A 16,790-nucleotide genomic window follows, 5' to 3' on the forward strand; every position below is an offset into this window, starting at 1 on the left:
AGTTGGGAAGGTTTTTTTATTGCCTTGCTTACTCATTTTGGACCATTCTCTTAAGAGGACCCTATGAAAGCATTGACCAAGTAATAGCAAACCACTACTGTGAAAGCATACAAATGTGAGTTTGTACTCCTCTCTAATCAGCTCCGAGGTTTGACTGAGCTTTACAAAGCTCAGTTGTTTCCTTGGTGGATTACTTGAGGAAATTCGCTATATGGTCTGAATGTTTCAACACCAGACATTATTGAGTGCATTTGGCATAGCTAAAATGCAAGAGGTGAAAATTGCAGCATTACGATGGGTTAGTTCTACCACTGCGATGAGCTCCACGGCTTTCTTGAACTCGACTAGGGCACTCACAAGCAAAATGCCCCGTCTGACCGCATTCAAAACATTGGTTACTACTCAGACGACACTCGCCTCCGTGAACTCTATTACATTTGCCACAAACTGGAACTCGGCCTCCCATACGCACACCAGGGGCTGCCAACGATCGGATTCCTGTCCTCTGCATAAACTTTTGTGGTGATCCAGAACTGCTTCCTTCACCATCAATGTTTAGCCTTTTTTGACCTAGAGGGGAGCCCACATTCAAATTAACCTCACACTCTGCTAGAGTGGCCAAATCAACTAATTCCTGAAAAGTTGTAATCCAGTGGCAAACTACCATTTTACGTATATCTGGTCGCATACCTTCCTGAAAATGCTCGGCCTGCATCTCCTTTGTGACGATGAGGTGGGGAGCAAATCGCCCAAGCTCTATAAATCTTCGGGCGTACTGTTCCACGGTCATGCTTCCTTAGACCAAGCTTAAGAACTCTCTTGCTTTTTGCTGCCTCACGGAAGTGGGAAATAAGCGATCATTAAATTCTTTCTTAAAGTGCTGCCAGGTCACAACGGCAAAAGACCACAAACCTTAAATAAAATTCCCTTAAACATATCCTTAAAGTTCGTTGAACCTACACTCTCCTATACTATAGTCTCGTTACATAAATTCTACGAAACCTTGACCTCAATCATCTTAAGCGACTTAAAGCTAATTCCTCTCCTCATTGCTACGTAAGTTCCCACCTTACAAAGATTGCCTAAACCATGATATTCCCTACAGACCTCAACATCATACAAGCAAACCACATCGCTAAAAAAATTCAAGCCTACTACACTAAATGTTCATGCCTAATAATAGTATCATCGATTATACCGTCTTCCTGCCACAACACAACCTTTGACCCCCTTTAAGAAAAACAAATAAAACTAACAACATAAAACCAAAAACCCAAACCAAACCACATAACAAGAAAACAAAAAGAAACCAGCATGCAATAACACAACTAAATAAATACAAACAAGTTAAATCAAATAAATTCAAATCAAATAGCAACTATACTTAAAATAAATTTTAAAACACAACTTTAAAAAACTTTCTGGTACTACACCTACGGGACATGTAGTTTTTACCCAAAGCCGAAAAGCTCTGATACCACCTGTGACACCCCCAAATCCCACGTAAGGACACGAGGAAATCGAGACGTTCGGATGATGACAACACGGGTCACCAACCTATCGCCAAGTGCCAAGTGTGTGTATAAGCAACAAATATGCACGAAGAAATACGCAGCGGATAGCAAAGTCATAAACTAAGTACCAGAATTTTTTTCTTATAAATACAAAGCTGTTCAAAATATACATATTAAAATATTACAAACTACAAATATAGATTCAAAGCCAAATACAAAGCATAAACTCCAACTCAGAACTCCGGCGGAGCCGCATCCTCGGGCTCAGCCTCCTCCTCTTCCTCGAACTCTGCACTAAAATCTACGATACCAAAAATGGTACCGCAGGTAAGTAAGATCCAAACACCACTAGATAAAAATATATAAAACTCAAACAATATGCATGAAAGAAAAGCCAATGCACATGACCCGTAAAACCATATTTTTCCACGCACGCCAAAAACTCATTTGGCCCAAAAACATTACCATTAAAACCATTCCTCGCCATTATCCCAGATAATGGCCCAAATAAGAAACCATCATTTTTTCAGAAAATGGATTACATAGCCTCAAACCAAACCTCGTCATTTTCCTAAAAAATAGCCCGTAACCAAAACCATAAAAACCGATCCAATTATGCATGCACCATGATCTCCCCTAGGGATCATCCGCACGCTCTGACTCTGTGCCACACCGTAGGTAACGTCTACACGTGTGACACCTAAACGAGTGATACCCAGTACTCGCACCCAGCGCGTCCCTGGCCAGGCCATCCTTTAGTCCCCGCCACTCTAGGGACCACGGAGTCGACACAACAGCATTACCGTATCGTGCGATCCAGTCGTCGCAGAGGATATCACTCAGTATTATCCACTCCCGAGTGACCAAAGGAGGTCCACCGAGATAATAACCCATCCCGGCTTGGGCTCGTGAGACACACGCACCTGAAAATCCATTTATGCCAACAAAACATGATTTTTCTCAATTAAATAAAATGCACGTGAATGCATCATGAAATGCACAACTCAAGGCATAAACCAACCAACCAATCACAAATCAACAAATCAAGCAACTGCGTCCTCAATCCATACGACCCCCGAACTCCTCGGACTCAGTCTGGAATCAACCAACCAATCAAATAATATATTGTAAGAGCAAAATCTATTTAAATCTAAAAGTAGAGTTTGGAAAATACTTACAGAGCTATACGGTATTTTTTGAAAGCTCGCGGCGTTGCAAACAGAGGAGAAAAAAATATAACAGTGTATTTTACACTGTGGTCGTGGGTAATAAATTACCCACTTTTGAACGGGGATAAACCAAGACACGAAATTGATAGGAAATGGTCTAGGGATGTTTATGAAGCTAATGGAAGTGAGCTTTGACCGTGGGTGGCTGCGCACGGTGGCGAATCAGACACTTGAAGCTAATTTCAGCTTTGGAGAGTGAGGAAGAGTGAGGGCTATACACAACTCCGTTGGTCATGAAATTTCATGGGGAGGGTCTTGGTGATGAGAGGAACAAGATGGTGGTGGTGAAACACCATGGGTGGCCGTGTACGGCGGCGTACAGTGGTGCAACCGAAACTCTAGCTATGGAGACCCATCGGAGAAAAAGAGAGAGTTGGCTGGTAGCTGATTTGGCTGTATATGGTAGCTCAAAGAGGAGAAAAATACTAGAAGACCCATTTGTTTGGAGGAGAAAAGAGAGAGAGTGGGTGGCCAACGTAGCACACCACCAGTGCAGTAGGGCTCGCCAGTGTGGGAGGGACATACCGGAGGTGGAACTGGGTCATGGCGGCTGGAGGTGGCACCGGCTGGGAGCTTGGACTGAACGGTTGAGGGAGAGGGAGGCCGTGCGAGCGGGAGAGAAGGAAGAAAGAAGAAAGAAAAGAAGAAAAAAGAAAAGAAAGAAAGGAAAAAGAAAATGAAAAAGGAAAAAAGAAAAAGAAAAAGAAAAGATGAGGAAAAGAAATTAAACACCACATCAAACAAAATAAAACCAATTTAAAATACAATAATTTCAAATAAAAGAACTACTATATTAATTGATTTAAAAACACCTTTAGTGAAAATACACGTAAAAACGGGTCATCACACATTTGCAGGATGTGATGTATTTTAGGTATGCAATGGTTGAAAATGCTTGGACCAATCTTGTGAAATTTTTCTCGCCTATCAATGGCCTGCACAACCCATAGCAACAACATCACTTTTCAAGGTCTCACTCCTACTGTATTGTCACTAATGAAAGGTAAGGAATTTGGGAGTGCTACTGAAGCTAATAAAAGGGGGATTTTATTACAACTTATTGAAGGTTTTGATTCTCTAAACCCTTTTATCAATTCTCGTCTTATATTACAAGCTCTCTTATATCAATTTCAATATGTTTTTGAGACTTCTACAGGTTCACCTCCCATTAGAACACAAGATCATCATATTGAGTTTCAAGAAGGATCCAAACTTGTATGTGTTCAACTCTATAGGTATCAATTGAAATTGAAAAATTACTTTAGGAGATGCTTAGCAAAGGAATTATTTGTCCTAGTCAAAGTCCAGTTTCTTCTCTCATTTTCTTAGTTTGTAAATAAGATGAAAGTTGGAGATTATGTGTCAATTATAGGGCTCTCAATAAAGAGACAATTAAAGCTAAATTTCCTATTCCCATTGTTGATGAACTACTAGGTGAACTTCATGATGCTTCATCGTATTTTAAGTTGGTTCTTAGATTTGGGCATCATCAAATTTGAGTTTGTTCTAGTAATATTCCAAAAATAGCATTTCGCACCCATGATGATCATTACGAGTTTTTGGTCATGCCATTTGGTCTTACTAATGTACCCGCTACTTTGCAAAGTTTATTGAATGAAATATTTTGTCCTTATTTGAGAAAATTCCTATTAACTTTTTTTATGATATACTCATCTATAGTAAGAACTTTGAGGACCATGTGCATCATCTTAAACTAGTCTTGGATACACAAACACCAATTATTTGCCAAAAATTTAAAGTGCAGTTTCGAGTGTTCTGAAATTGACTATGTAGGGCACTTAATCACTCTAAAGGGTGTTAGAAATGATCCTTCTAAGATTGAATCTATGTTTAATTGGCATTTTTCAACTACTCTCAAGCCTCTCCATGGGTTTTCAGGTCTAACGAGTTATTATAGGAAATTTAGAAAAAAAACTATGGCTTAATTGTTGCCCCACCTACAACCCTACTTAGAAAAATTTCTTTTCATTGGTCAAAAGAAGCAAAGCAATCCTTTCAAGCTCTCAAACAGGTTGTAACAGCTGCACTAGTTTCGGACTCCCTAATTTCATTAAAACCTTTACAATTTAGTGTGATGCATCAAGTTGTGACATTGGAGCAATGTTATTGTAACTAGGAAGACCAATTGCATTCATGAAGGGGAAGGGCACTAAATTTTTCTACCTATGAAAAGGAGTTCTTAGCACTAGTTTTGAACGTTAGGAAGTAGCAGGCCTATATTATTGGCCAAAAGTTTATTGTGCAAGCTAATCAACAGAGCTTGAAATATCTGTTAGATCAGAGTATGAGCACACCAGGTCGGCAAAGATGGCTCACCAAATTATTGGAATATGACTTTGAAGTACTCTACCAAAAGGGAGGGACAATTATGTAACTAATGCACTATCTATAAAACATTAAGCGGAGCTCTTGACCTTGACTACTCCAGTAGCTACTTAATTAAATCAATTGAAATTTGACTATGCTACTTCTTCAGAGTTAATCTCACTGCAAAATCATTGTGATAAAGGCTTGCTTGATCAGAACAAGTATACCAAGAAAGATGAAATTCTTTTCTATATGGGAAGAATCTATGTGGGGGCTAACACTCCTCTAAAGGACCAGCTAATGTAGTAACTGCATTGCAATCCCCAAGGAGGCCATTCGAGCTTTTAAAAAACACTTCACAGAGCTTAATCTGATTTTTTTTTTTAAAGTAATGCGTTATGATATCAGAACATTCACCCGACAATGTGATAATTGTCAAAGGAATAAAAGTGAGAACATCTACACTCCGGGACTCCTACAGCCACTACCAATTCCCACAAAGGTATGGATTGACATTTCCATGGATTTTAATGAAGGGCTTCTGCTATCTCAGGGTTGCAGTGTGAATATGGTGGTGGTAGTTTGACTAATTAAGTATGCATAGTTTATATCTCTCACTCATCCCTATATTGCCTCTAAAATTGCTCACATTTTTATAAACAATATCTTCAAACTCCATGGAATGCCTTCCTCTATTTTCACGGATTATGACCCTACATTCCCTAGCATATTTTGGAAGGAGTTATTCAAGCTTCAAGACACTTCCTTGCAAGTTAGTTTGGCTTGTCATCTCCAATTAGATGGCCAAATTGAGATTGTCAATAAATGTGTAGAACAATATTTGAAGAGCTTTACAGGGGACAAGCATAGGAACTAGGCAAAGTGGATCTCTTTGGTTAAGTGGTGGTACAATATCAACCTTCACTCTTCAATCAAACTCGCACCATTTGAGTCTGTGTGGGGCTACACACCACCTAGATTGCTACCATATTCAAGCGCTACACAGGTACAAGTAGTAGATGATGAGTTAAGCACAAGAAAAAAACTTGATAAGCTACTTCAACACAACTTACAACTGGCTCAAGACTGTATGCATTTGAAGAGAGCAAAGCATAAATTCAAAGTTGGAGATTTCATTTACCTATGATTGTGGCCCTACAAACAGCATTCTATAGTCGCTCGTAGAAATTGTAAGTTTTTTCTAGGTCTTATAATCCTTACAAAGTGTTGAAGTGGATTGGGTTAGTGGCTTACAAAGTGTTGCTACAACATTTATTCTTCTTTTTTGTTGTCAATCGCTACTAATGGAACTTGTAAGCTAGAAATGGAGCAGATCTTACAACGACACATGTTGTAGAGGCAAAATCATGCAGGGATGAGATGCTAGCCAGTTGGAAGGGTCTTCTCGATGATGAGGCTTCATGGGTTGATTATCATAACTGGCCTTGGAATTTCCTGAGCTTGTGAGCAAGGTCCTCTAAGGGGAAGGAAATGTTATGGGCCTAGCCCATAACCCATTTACATCTATACTACTCATATACATCTACAGTATTGTGTTAGTTCAATTCATATGTTAGATGGGCCATTAGAATTACAAGTCGCTTGGGTCTGTTATTGAGTCTGGTCCATTAGAAATTAAATTCAATAAATTGTTGTTCTGGGCAGTTGCTCTTATAACCGAGTCTCCTATAGTTGAGTCAAAAGTCTTAGGTTTATGTCATTGTGGTCCTGTAAGTAGGCAATGCAATTGTTAGTTTGTTGTCATTTTATCTTTAAATGTTAGTTCAATTAATGAAATAAAATAGAGAAATTTGTAGCAATTTTTTTTTTTTTGGGATATTGATCATTTCGAATTGATTGCATTTTATCCATATTCTATTATTTATCACTAGGATCCTCCTAACACGCTTGAGGAGAATTAGGTTTGAGGAAGGTTAGATCACGGGAAGGCAAGATCCTCTTATTTCGAGTTTTAGGGCTTTTTGGTCATTTCCTATCATACCAGCATGGAGTTATGGCTAGTGTGTTGAAATACAGGATAAATAAAAGAAGTTTTTTTAAAAAATTGTAACTCTCTCTCTCTCTCTCTCCTTATTTTATTCCTTATAGCTGCCTCCTCCTCCATGCACATTGATGGTTAGTGCAAGACCCATAGCCACAATCGTGCATCTGCAGGTGTAAGTTAACTAGTCCGAACCGAAAAACTAACCGAACTGAAGGGTTAAGATCGGTCCAAACTAGACCAATAACACTAATTGCCTAGTCTCAATCCATTAATTTGCAAAAATTCAGTTTTTGGTATGGTTTTGGGTTATGGTTTTTTTGGACTGGATCAATCGAAGTACATATATATATATATATATATATACTTCATATATTAGTTGTATAACTTAATTTTGTCATTTTCATCTAAACTATGATCATTGACCATATATTTTAAATATAATATTAAATATGAACTAATATGATATTGACAATTAACTAATATATTATATGATACATAATGTAGTTACCTAGTATCTACACTTAATTAAAATAGTTAGATACATTTTTTTGTAAGATACCTAAATTACAAGTATGAAATATTCGTGGAGCAATTATTCATTAATATATAAAATATAAAATTTTAATATAGGTCATTATGTGTTAACTATCATAATTATACACATACTACTGAGTACTAAGTTAGTAACATTATTAATATAATTATAATAAATAACTTTATTAATGAGTTAATTAGATAATCCACATTAAAGAACTCACTTAGGTTTAATTTTACTATTTTATATAACTTTTATCATTTAATTTATTTGCTAAGAAAAGAAAATGGAAGAAAAATGTTGGGCACTTTTGCATGTTAGGCCAAAATAAACATTAGATTGTAATTTTGGACTTTTTGTGTGTTGGCCCATCTTGCACTAGCGCAGACCGAATGGATAGACTAGATTGATATATAACTATCCAGTTAGTCTATAGGTGTAATCAGTTTGATCTCGGGGTGGAAAATTGGAGACCAAAATTTTCGATTCGATTCAAAAATCTCCCCATAGACCGGCTAGAGCAGACCGATTACACTCCTACATTCGTCTCCATATATAGAGACACAACCATGAGTGTCCTTGTATATAGACTCATAGCCACCAAATGACATTTGAGGCATGTTAGATTTTTGGAGATGGATAATGCTTCTTGGTCCCCCCTACATTGTACCAACAAGTGCAAATGCACTTTTTTAATTTTTTTTTCTTTCAACTATTTTTTTAAATATTTTTAGAATTTTTAAAAAAATCAATTCACTAATAGTCATTTTCTTAACTATTAAGTAAAAGAAAAATAAAAAATACAACTGTCAACTTTATTAAGCTTCCTCAGGCATGCTAGGGGTTTTTTTTTTTTTTATTATTGATATTTTGTTTTCTCAACAACCATACAACTAGTTCGGGCTTTTTGGTGATCTATAAGGAGGTTTTGGAGACATATCTTATTAGTTTGGTTTTGTAGATCTAAGACTAAGGCCAACGTTTCATATGATCAATTCTTTGTTATTTTTGCTTTGAGTTCATCTTCACATCGGTCTATCCATTAAACCCAACATAACAAATTCTCATAAGCTATTACCACGTAGAGCCCACAAAGGGCCAAAGATGCACTGCAATACAGAGGAACAAAAGAAAATTTCTACCCTTCTCCCTCTCTCCCCATTACTTTGTAAAGGGCCATGAAATTCTGCTTGGAAGTGAAAATTTTGAACAATTCCAAGCTCACCGCGTGGGATTTTTCCATTGTTTTCATCAATCTTGTGGCTTTCTGGTTGTTCAGGCCTTGTTCTTGTGATCAGTTTTTCATCTTCCTTCTGTTTTGGAGGCTCTTTCTTGAAAAAATCCTACATTTTTTTCTTTCTTCTTCTTCTTTTTTTTTTTTTATCAATCTAAACTGAAAAGTGATCCTGATCATGGAAATAATTCACTCTCAGTTTCTTCTTCTTTTTTTTCTTTTTTTTTTTTCCGTTAGTTACTCATAGTTTTTTATTTTCTATGAAGGGGTAAACACAGATGGGTAAAATGGAAGTAATTATGCTAAGAAATCATTGGGCTACATCTATTTGTAAATTGAGGCAAGTATCGATAAGTAAAATACTCTTCAATTTTTCACTCTCCTTTTCTAATTCCTTTTTGGTCTTGGCCTTTGTTATTTATCTAGACAATCGTTGTTTTCTAAATTTGAAGTGTTTTCTTTATCTTGGTCTTTCTTGTTTTGTGCTTTAGAATCCCTCCGCCAAATCTTGGCTCTACGAGGAAGAGGGAGCAAGAAAACCCTTGTGGGATTTGTGGCCACTATCATAAATATGAAGAATGAGTTAATCGCAAGGGGGAAGAAGAAATGAGAGAGGGGGGGAGTCGAGAAGCAAAGAGATTATATTAATCTGCCAAATGCTGTGGTGTGTTCAGGTGTAGACAAAAATATTGTGAAATGCTGATGTGGAAATTTCTTATTAGTGTTCATTAAACTCCATCTATAGGATGGCACTGCCCAAAGAGGAACTGTTTTGCTTTTCATATCGTTATACAAGTTGGTTGGCTACATCTAAGCAATTAGGCAAGATGGAAGAAAGAGTTGTGATCTCCTCCAATCAGTAAGTTGAGAGCATAAATGAGATATTGGAAGAGGGATTTCTCTAGATAGTGGTTGGGCTTGAGGTGTGTGAGATGATAATAAGGGCATAATGCTGGAAGCTCAAATTTGAGGTGTTATACATGATGGTGATGGAGCTACAACGCAAATTTGAGGTGTTGACCATGATAGTGACAACCAATATCTAGGGTTTGTGCTATTGAGCTTGATGGTCATCGAATAGGGCAATGATACTTTGCTTAGAGCATTCACATTGGCTTCATCAAAGCCATCTTCAAATTTTGATGAAAAGTATAAATTTTCCATAATTCTAAAATCTTCCTATCCACAATCCCACATTAGATTAGCCATTGGATTCATTAAAATAATAATATAATATTATTTTTTTAATAATATTTTTTTTCATATTTTGCAATTAAACCTACTATATGTAAATTAATAATTTAATTTGATATTTAAATTATTGATTTCCATTTAATTTGAAGGCAGTATATATTGTGCCTTTTATTAACTTATATGGACCTACACACATACATATATATATGTGTCAATATTGAAGACAGAGACAATTGTGTCTTTTATTAACTTATATGGATATATTTATATTTATTTATATTGAAGGCAATATCACAAATAATTATATGGAGCTAAATCTCGTATACAGCTGCAACATCTTCTTAAAAATAAGACAAATTCAGCAGGTGGCATCAATACACATCTCTACAAATTCAGCTCCATAAAAGCTACACATCTCTACAAACTATACTATTACGTTAAAAAATACAGCTACAACATCTGGAGCTAATAAAACCTACACAAATTCAGCTTCTTAAGTTAAAAAATACAGCCTCAAAATAGAAAAATCCATCCACATAACAGCTGTAACATCTTCTTAAAAGCAAGACAAATTCAACTGCTTAAAAGCTACACATCTCTACAAATTCAGCTTCTTAAAAGCTACACATCTCTACAAACTATACTATTAAGTTAAAAAATACAGCTGCAACATCTGGAGCTAATAAAACCTACACAAATTCAGCTTTTTAAGTTAAAAAATACAGCCTCAAAACAGAAAAATCCAGCCACATAACAGCTGCAACATCTTCTTAAAAGCAAGATAAATTCAGCTGCTTAAAAGCTACACATCTCTACAAATTCAGCTTCTTAAAAGCTACACATCTCTACAAACTATACTATTAAGTTAAAAAATACAGTTGCAACATCTGGAGCTAATAAAACCTACACAAATTCAGCTTCTTAAGTTAAAAAATACAGCCTCAAAACAGAAAAATCCAACCGCATAACAGCATACAAAATCAGCCTTACTAAATGACATCCATAAACAACTTACATTATCATTTTAATGTCCACTTTACAGATCCAAAAGACAAGTTTAAAAATACAACTTCCATTCACCAAATACTTCCAGCAAATACAAGTTGCATCACATACAATTCAGATTCACAAACACTTCCAAAAAGATGGGTACTTCACAGATTTTCTATCCACAAACATTACCAAAAACTAAACTAACATTCAGATTTGCAACCACAAATTCATCCAAAGATTTCTATTCAAAAAAAAAATAGAACAAAATCCATTCATAGTGGCTGCCCAACCACATGCTTTCTCAGGAAGTCTTGTGGCTAAGCAGCCACTAGAAGCTGGATAATTGTTTGGGTCATTCGGATATACCATCTGAATCACTCATTGACTATTCCCAAATTTTTTTCTGAACTTTATGGAAGTAGGCTTACTGCATGGCATTCATACTAGAAAGATCCTTGCTCATCATCTCAGCATCGAACTTTCTTTTATCAAGCTCCAGTTGTGCACCTCTATCACGATCAGCCTTCGTCTGCCATTCTCTTCTCTCCGCCATGAACAATCGTCTATCCGTGGTCATTGCTCCTAATGCCATGTTGAACTCAGCATCAGATGATTCTTGAGCCTTTCGCTTCCTCAAGTTTTTCTTTTCTGCCTTTTTTCCAACAGGCCTTTCAACATGCTCCTCCACAACATCGCCCAAAACTTCAATTGACTGCTCATTGGAAGGACATTTATCATGTGGCTTTCTCCTCGTATTCAGCGTATTCATATGTTGATGCCATTTGAGTTGGTGTCTCAAAAGATTCCAAGAATGGTCCATTGTGAAATTTCCTCGTTCCATCTCTTTGTACAATATTTTTGCCTTTTCAATCTGAAAAAAGTTTTAAAGAATAGTGTCAAATAATAAATCTTTGAATAAATAGACCATATTATTAAAGGAAAAGTGTACATACCTTATCTTGTTCGGTTGCACCACTCGGGTGCAATGACTCTACTTGAGCTAGATATGCACAAAACTTATTTATGCATTTCTGAATCATGGACCAACGATTGATCAATGATCCAACCGAACGGTTCATAGTTTGTGATTTTTTATATTCGTGATAAAATTCAGAAATCCTCTCCCACATTTGAGTGGATTTCTGATCAGTTCCCCGAATGGCATCAATACTAATGTTGAGCCAACCAGAGACAAGTACATTATCTTCCTCAACAGTGAAAGAAGCTCCTCTTTGAACTTTTTTTGTTGGAGGCCTCTTTTCACCGTGAAGTGGGGTTGAAGTGACCACAACATTAGAATGTTGTGAGAATGTTGGAGTGGTAATAGGACCTTCTCCTCCACTTTGTAAGAGAGTGGTGAAGAATGGGTCATCATCCAACAGATTGTCCATCCTAGGAGAATTATAATTATTAAGTTGTCAGACAAAGTAGTACAATAAACAAGACAGTACATTTCAAGCTTTTAACATCAGCATATATAGCAGTATATGACTGCAATTGACACGAAAAAACCTACTAGTAAGACACAAAAATAGTATAAATATACAGAACACTTTTGAGAATTTAAGTCTGAAATTCTACTTAAATCCCACCTCACAGAGATTTTTGACTAATAAAAACAGAACACCTCATTGAAATTCTACTTAAATCTGAAATTCTACATAAATAGCAATCTTTGAAGTACATTTCAACTATAACATTTTTATTTTTTAAAGTCTAAAACAGGTTTACCATTTATTTGCATGAATTGCAATCTCATACCAGAAAGAATCAATACTAAATGTTATAACCACACATCAGTTGGTTTTCAAATGTTATGGAACCAGAAAATACAATACCAGAATCTGTGTGGTTGCTAGAGCCAAAAGCAAGACTGAGTGCACCTTAGAAAATCACAAAATTAATAAAACCAAAGTCAGTCATATGCATTGGAAGCCACCAAAGTTAAGTGCAGTAAGATAAATATGATATTTTTATGTACTTGGTATATTGGAACTCTAAAAATGCTTAGCCAAATGGTTTTATGTGGAGTGTACCCCACAATCTGACTGGCCTTGCCCGTGACCCAAAATAGAGAGGAAATAAATACTTAATGTGTTGGTATAATGAAATTAGTACTAGGCTGTGAGATGGTTAAAATGCTTTACATACTTTTCTTTTTCTCCTCTCGGGCTTTGTATCCACCAAGGACCCCCCCTTCTCTCTCTCTCTCTGGTTTGGAAAGTTACACATCTCTTTTGACCACAGGTTGTTCTCTCTCTCTCTCTCTCTCTCTCTCTCTCTCTCTCTCTCTCTCTCTCTCTCTCTCTCTCTCTCTCTCTCTAGGTTGGGAAAGTTAAAAAACTCCCATTGACCACAGGTTGTTATGGGTTAGACTTCGAGAAGTACAACCCCACCAAGCTTCTTTTTTTTTTCTTCAAATATGGTTAAAAAAAAGGAACATGTTCTGTTATTTTAAAATCGTAAACGTTCATTTTTACATTTTCGACTTTGCAGAAAGATTTCTTCTTTTGATTATTATAGATAATTGAGGTAATAAAAGGCTTCAGCTCTACAGGATCCACCTGAAAGGCCAAAGGGCAATGACACTACAGATACAATGGCAGAGAGCCTGCAGCTATGGACACAATCTGGCGAATCATGCCCAAAGGGAACTATTCCAATTAGAAGAACCACAGAAAAAGATATTTTGAGAGCAAGTTCTCTTAGGAGATATGGAAGAAAATGAGCAAGAAATGTGAGAAGAGACTCTACGGGCAGTGGTCACGAGGTTAGAATCCTGAAGAAAATTAGTTTACACACAAGCATAGAGAAAAGAACACCAAAAGGGTGAATGAAAATGGAAACTGGATTCTGAAAATCTGTCCTGGGAAGTAGTTTTCATTACCACTTCAGCAAAATTCTTCTAAATTTCATTTTTCGTTGTCATCATTTGAAAGGTAAACCTATTCTGTCATTTACGATCTCTCTCTAATTCCTAGGATCAAGGCAACAAAAGAGCTAATTTTCAGCCTCCTCTCTCAACCTCACCCTCGCTCTCCGATCCATAGGCTGAAAAGTGAACATGTTCACTACATCATGACCCGCTCTCTAACACCCCATTATCCCCAACCCATCCTCTCCCAGACCCACCACCACAAAAACCACCCTCCGCTCCACCTCAAAACAAAACAAAACAAAACAAACAAAAAAAAGAAAAAATGAAAGATAGACCTAGGGTTGCAGAAATTAGGAGAGGAGAGGAACCTGAAGGGAGCAAAAGGTTGGGCCAAGTGCTGAAGGAAGCAACCCAGTAAATCACTCTGCTTCTACGTGAAGAAAAGAGAAGGGGAAGAATCGGTGAGGAAATACCGTTACAGAGAGAAATAGAGTAAGGGAGAGAGCAAAAAACATGGGAAGAAAATAGAGAAGAAGATCGCACCTGATTTGAGGAGAGAAACCATGGATTTGCTTTGATTTTGCGTGGAGGAGAAGAGTCCCTTTCGATTTTCTGAGCTCGGACGAAAACGAGAGAAAGAGAGAGAGGGGGGGAGAAAGACGCGGGGAGGGAAAGGAGAGAGAGAAAATTAACCGGCTATGTATTAAAATTACAATAAAATATAAGGATGAATGTGATACAGTAGCCTTTCAAATATGAAGGAAGTGAACGAATCACTGTAGCTCAAAACTTGAGCGAATTGCTTTTACCGAATTCAATGCAGGTCAGTTTTATGTATATTCATCAAATTTTAAAGATGCATTGGCTTTTGATGAAGCCAATGCCAATGCTCTTAGGTGCTTAAATATCAGATTTAGGTCGAGGCGGTTGTGATTCACCCAAAGTAGGCAGATGTATGTCTCACTAGTTCACTCGCACGACAGGGGTGAGGTTGATACCCCTCCCTTCCCCCTATCCCGTGATAGGGGCGAGAATGAAGTTGTGCTCAATCTACCTTGTAAGAGTAAATAGCACTCTTAGGCTACGTTTGGATGCTGAGGTGATTTCGTATGATCTGTGAATAGTAGTAAAAGAGTAATTAATAGTAGCAAAAAGTAGTTAATTGTTTCTAAATAATAGTAAACTGTTTGTAAATAGTAGTGAAGTAGCCTGAGACTATTTCACTTACCAAACACAACCTTAGTCAATGAGGACTCTCTTCTTTGTGTTCAGGTACTAGATGTAAAATGTAGAATTGTCATCCAACCTCATGAGTATCTCATTTATGTGTGACTAACTCCCATTGCAAAGACAAGGTAGTGATATCATTTAGCTTTTGGCTCAGCACCTTGCTTTTGTGCAACCAAACCTCTAGTCTTGTATTGGTGCTCATAAGAAGATATTGGTGTATTGCCCAATCCAAGTGCTGGATGGATGGTTGGGTTTTCTTTAATATTTTTTTAGATCATTCTATCATAAAGAATTAGGGTTGCTACTTGCCCCACATTCCACGCTTGGGCAAGGGTGATCTTATGCTACCCCATCCCAACCTTTGTTCCCCACGATTGTGCAGGTGGACATTAGAACATAATCTTTCATAAATCTACCATAATAATTATCTTTTGAAAAAAACTCAACAAAAAAACCAACTAAAGTCTATAGAACTGTAAATGTACCAACCAACATCGAAAATTTATGAATAAACTAACCAAACACTACAAATTTGCAAAAAACCAAGCAAAGTTGAAAAATCTACAAATAATCAATAAATCTAAAAATCACATATAGCACTACACCATGTAGTAACCGACAATGGTATGGCACATTGCGCTGCATAGCGAGAGAAAGTTGCTCGCTCACACAACAAGAGGTGAGGAAGGAGAGGCGTTAACATAGTTTCATAGAGTCACAAACCAATGAATAAGATAACTAAAAGGAAAAAAAGGAGGAGGAGGAAAAGACGACAAAAATTATAAGAAATAAATGAAAAAGAAGATGAGTCAAAGAGATGAGAAATGAGAGGCGTGAGAGATGAAAGGTGGGGAGGCGAAGGTAAGGAGGAGGTTAGACATAGGCCTAGGGGCCAGGTACCCATACCCGGCCTACCTAGGCCCCACTTGGGGTGGGCAGGAAACCCCACCCATGCACAAAGCCAGGGACAGGTGCAGAGCTAGGCTTTGGCCCTGCTCAAGTTTCACCCACATGCCCGGCCAATATATATATATATATATATAATAAGTTTTATTACAAAACATTGTCATTTCATTTTAGGTTTAATCATCTCTCTCTCTCTCTCTCTCTCTCTCTCTCTCTCATCGTCATCATCATCGCTAAGTTCATTTTCTCTCCATCTCACCTATAAGTATCTCAAAGCCCTAAGTTCGAAATTCTAAAATTCAAATAGTTTTATACTTTTAGTGGAGGATGAGATTGTCTTCAATGGAGGATGGGATTGAGTTTTGGATGCTATGGAGTTAGATTGTGTGGTATATGTCATATTGATTTTGGGGAAAATTTTAGGGTTTTAATCCAAATTTAATCCCTAGATGATTTTAGCTTTTTAATCCTAATTTAGGTTAGAGTTTTGGATTGAAATCCTAAATTAGGCTATGGGTTCAATTTGAAACCCCTAACCTAATCTATTTTGGTGTTTCAAAATTGAAACCCTAAACTATGTTGGATCCATTTATGAGTTTATTGTCTCTTAGCACTATGGATGCTTTGATTTGCACTCGGAATTGAATCAAATGGAATCCAATTCAAGTTCAAGAGGTAGTGGACTTGGTGGAGAGCTATGAGGAGGAGAATGTTGATCACCCTATAAGTGGCAATTGCTCTTAT

General features: G+C 37.0%; 1 protein-coding gene across 1 annotated transcript; it reads right to left on the reverse strand.

Annotated features, from left to right (window-relative positions):
• Positions 1 to 11,456: 11,456 nt before the first annotated feature.
• On the reverse strand, positions 11,457 to 12,423 carry LOC122283617 (glutathione S-transferase T3-like). Its single transcript, XM_043095236.1, has 2 exons — positions 11,986 to 12,423; positions 11,457 to 11,903 (listed from the first exon to the last, which is right to left on the reverse strand). Exons 1-2 carry the CDS (start codon positions 12,421 to 12,423, stop codon positions 11,457 to 11,459), a joined length of 885 nt encoding a protein of 294 aa, XP_042951170.1.
• Positions 12,424 to 16,790: the final 4,367 nt, after the last annotated feature.

The sequence above is a fragment of the Carya illinoinensis genome, chromosome 1 (assembly GCF_018687715.1).
Source record: "Carya illinoinensis cultivar Pawnee chromosome 1, C.illinoinensisPawnee_v1, whole genome shotgun sequence".
Classification (NCBI taxonomy): Eukaryota; Viridiplantae; Streptophyta; class Magnoliopsida; order Fagales; family Juglandaceae; genus Carya; species Carya illinoinensis.

Bases quoted from the DNA above. Each gene is read 5' to 3' on its own strand.
- LOC122283617 (XM_043095236.1), bottom strand. From the start codon at position 12,423: ATGGACAATCTGTTGGATGATGACCCATTCTTCACCACTCTCTTACAA. The intron at 11,904-11,985 runs GTATGTACACTT...AACTTTTTTCAG, and splicing joins GTGCAACCGAACAAGATAAG to ATTGAAAAGGCAAAAATATT.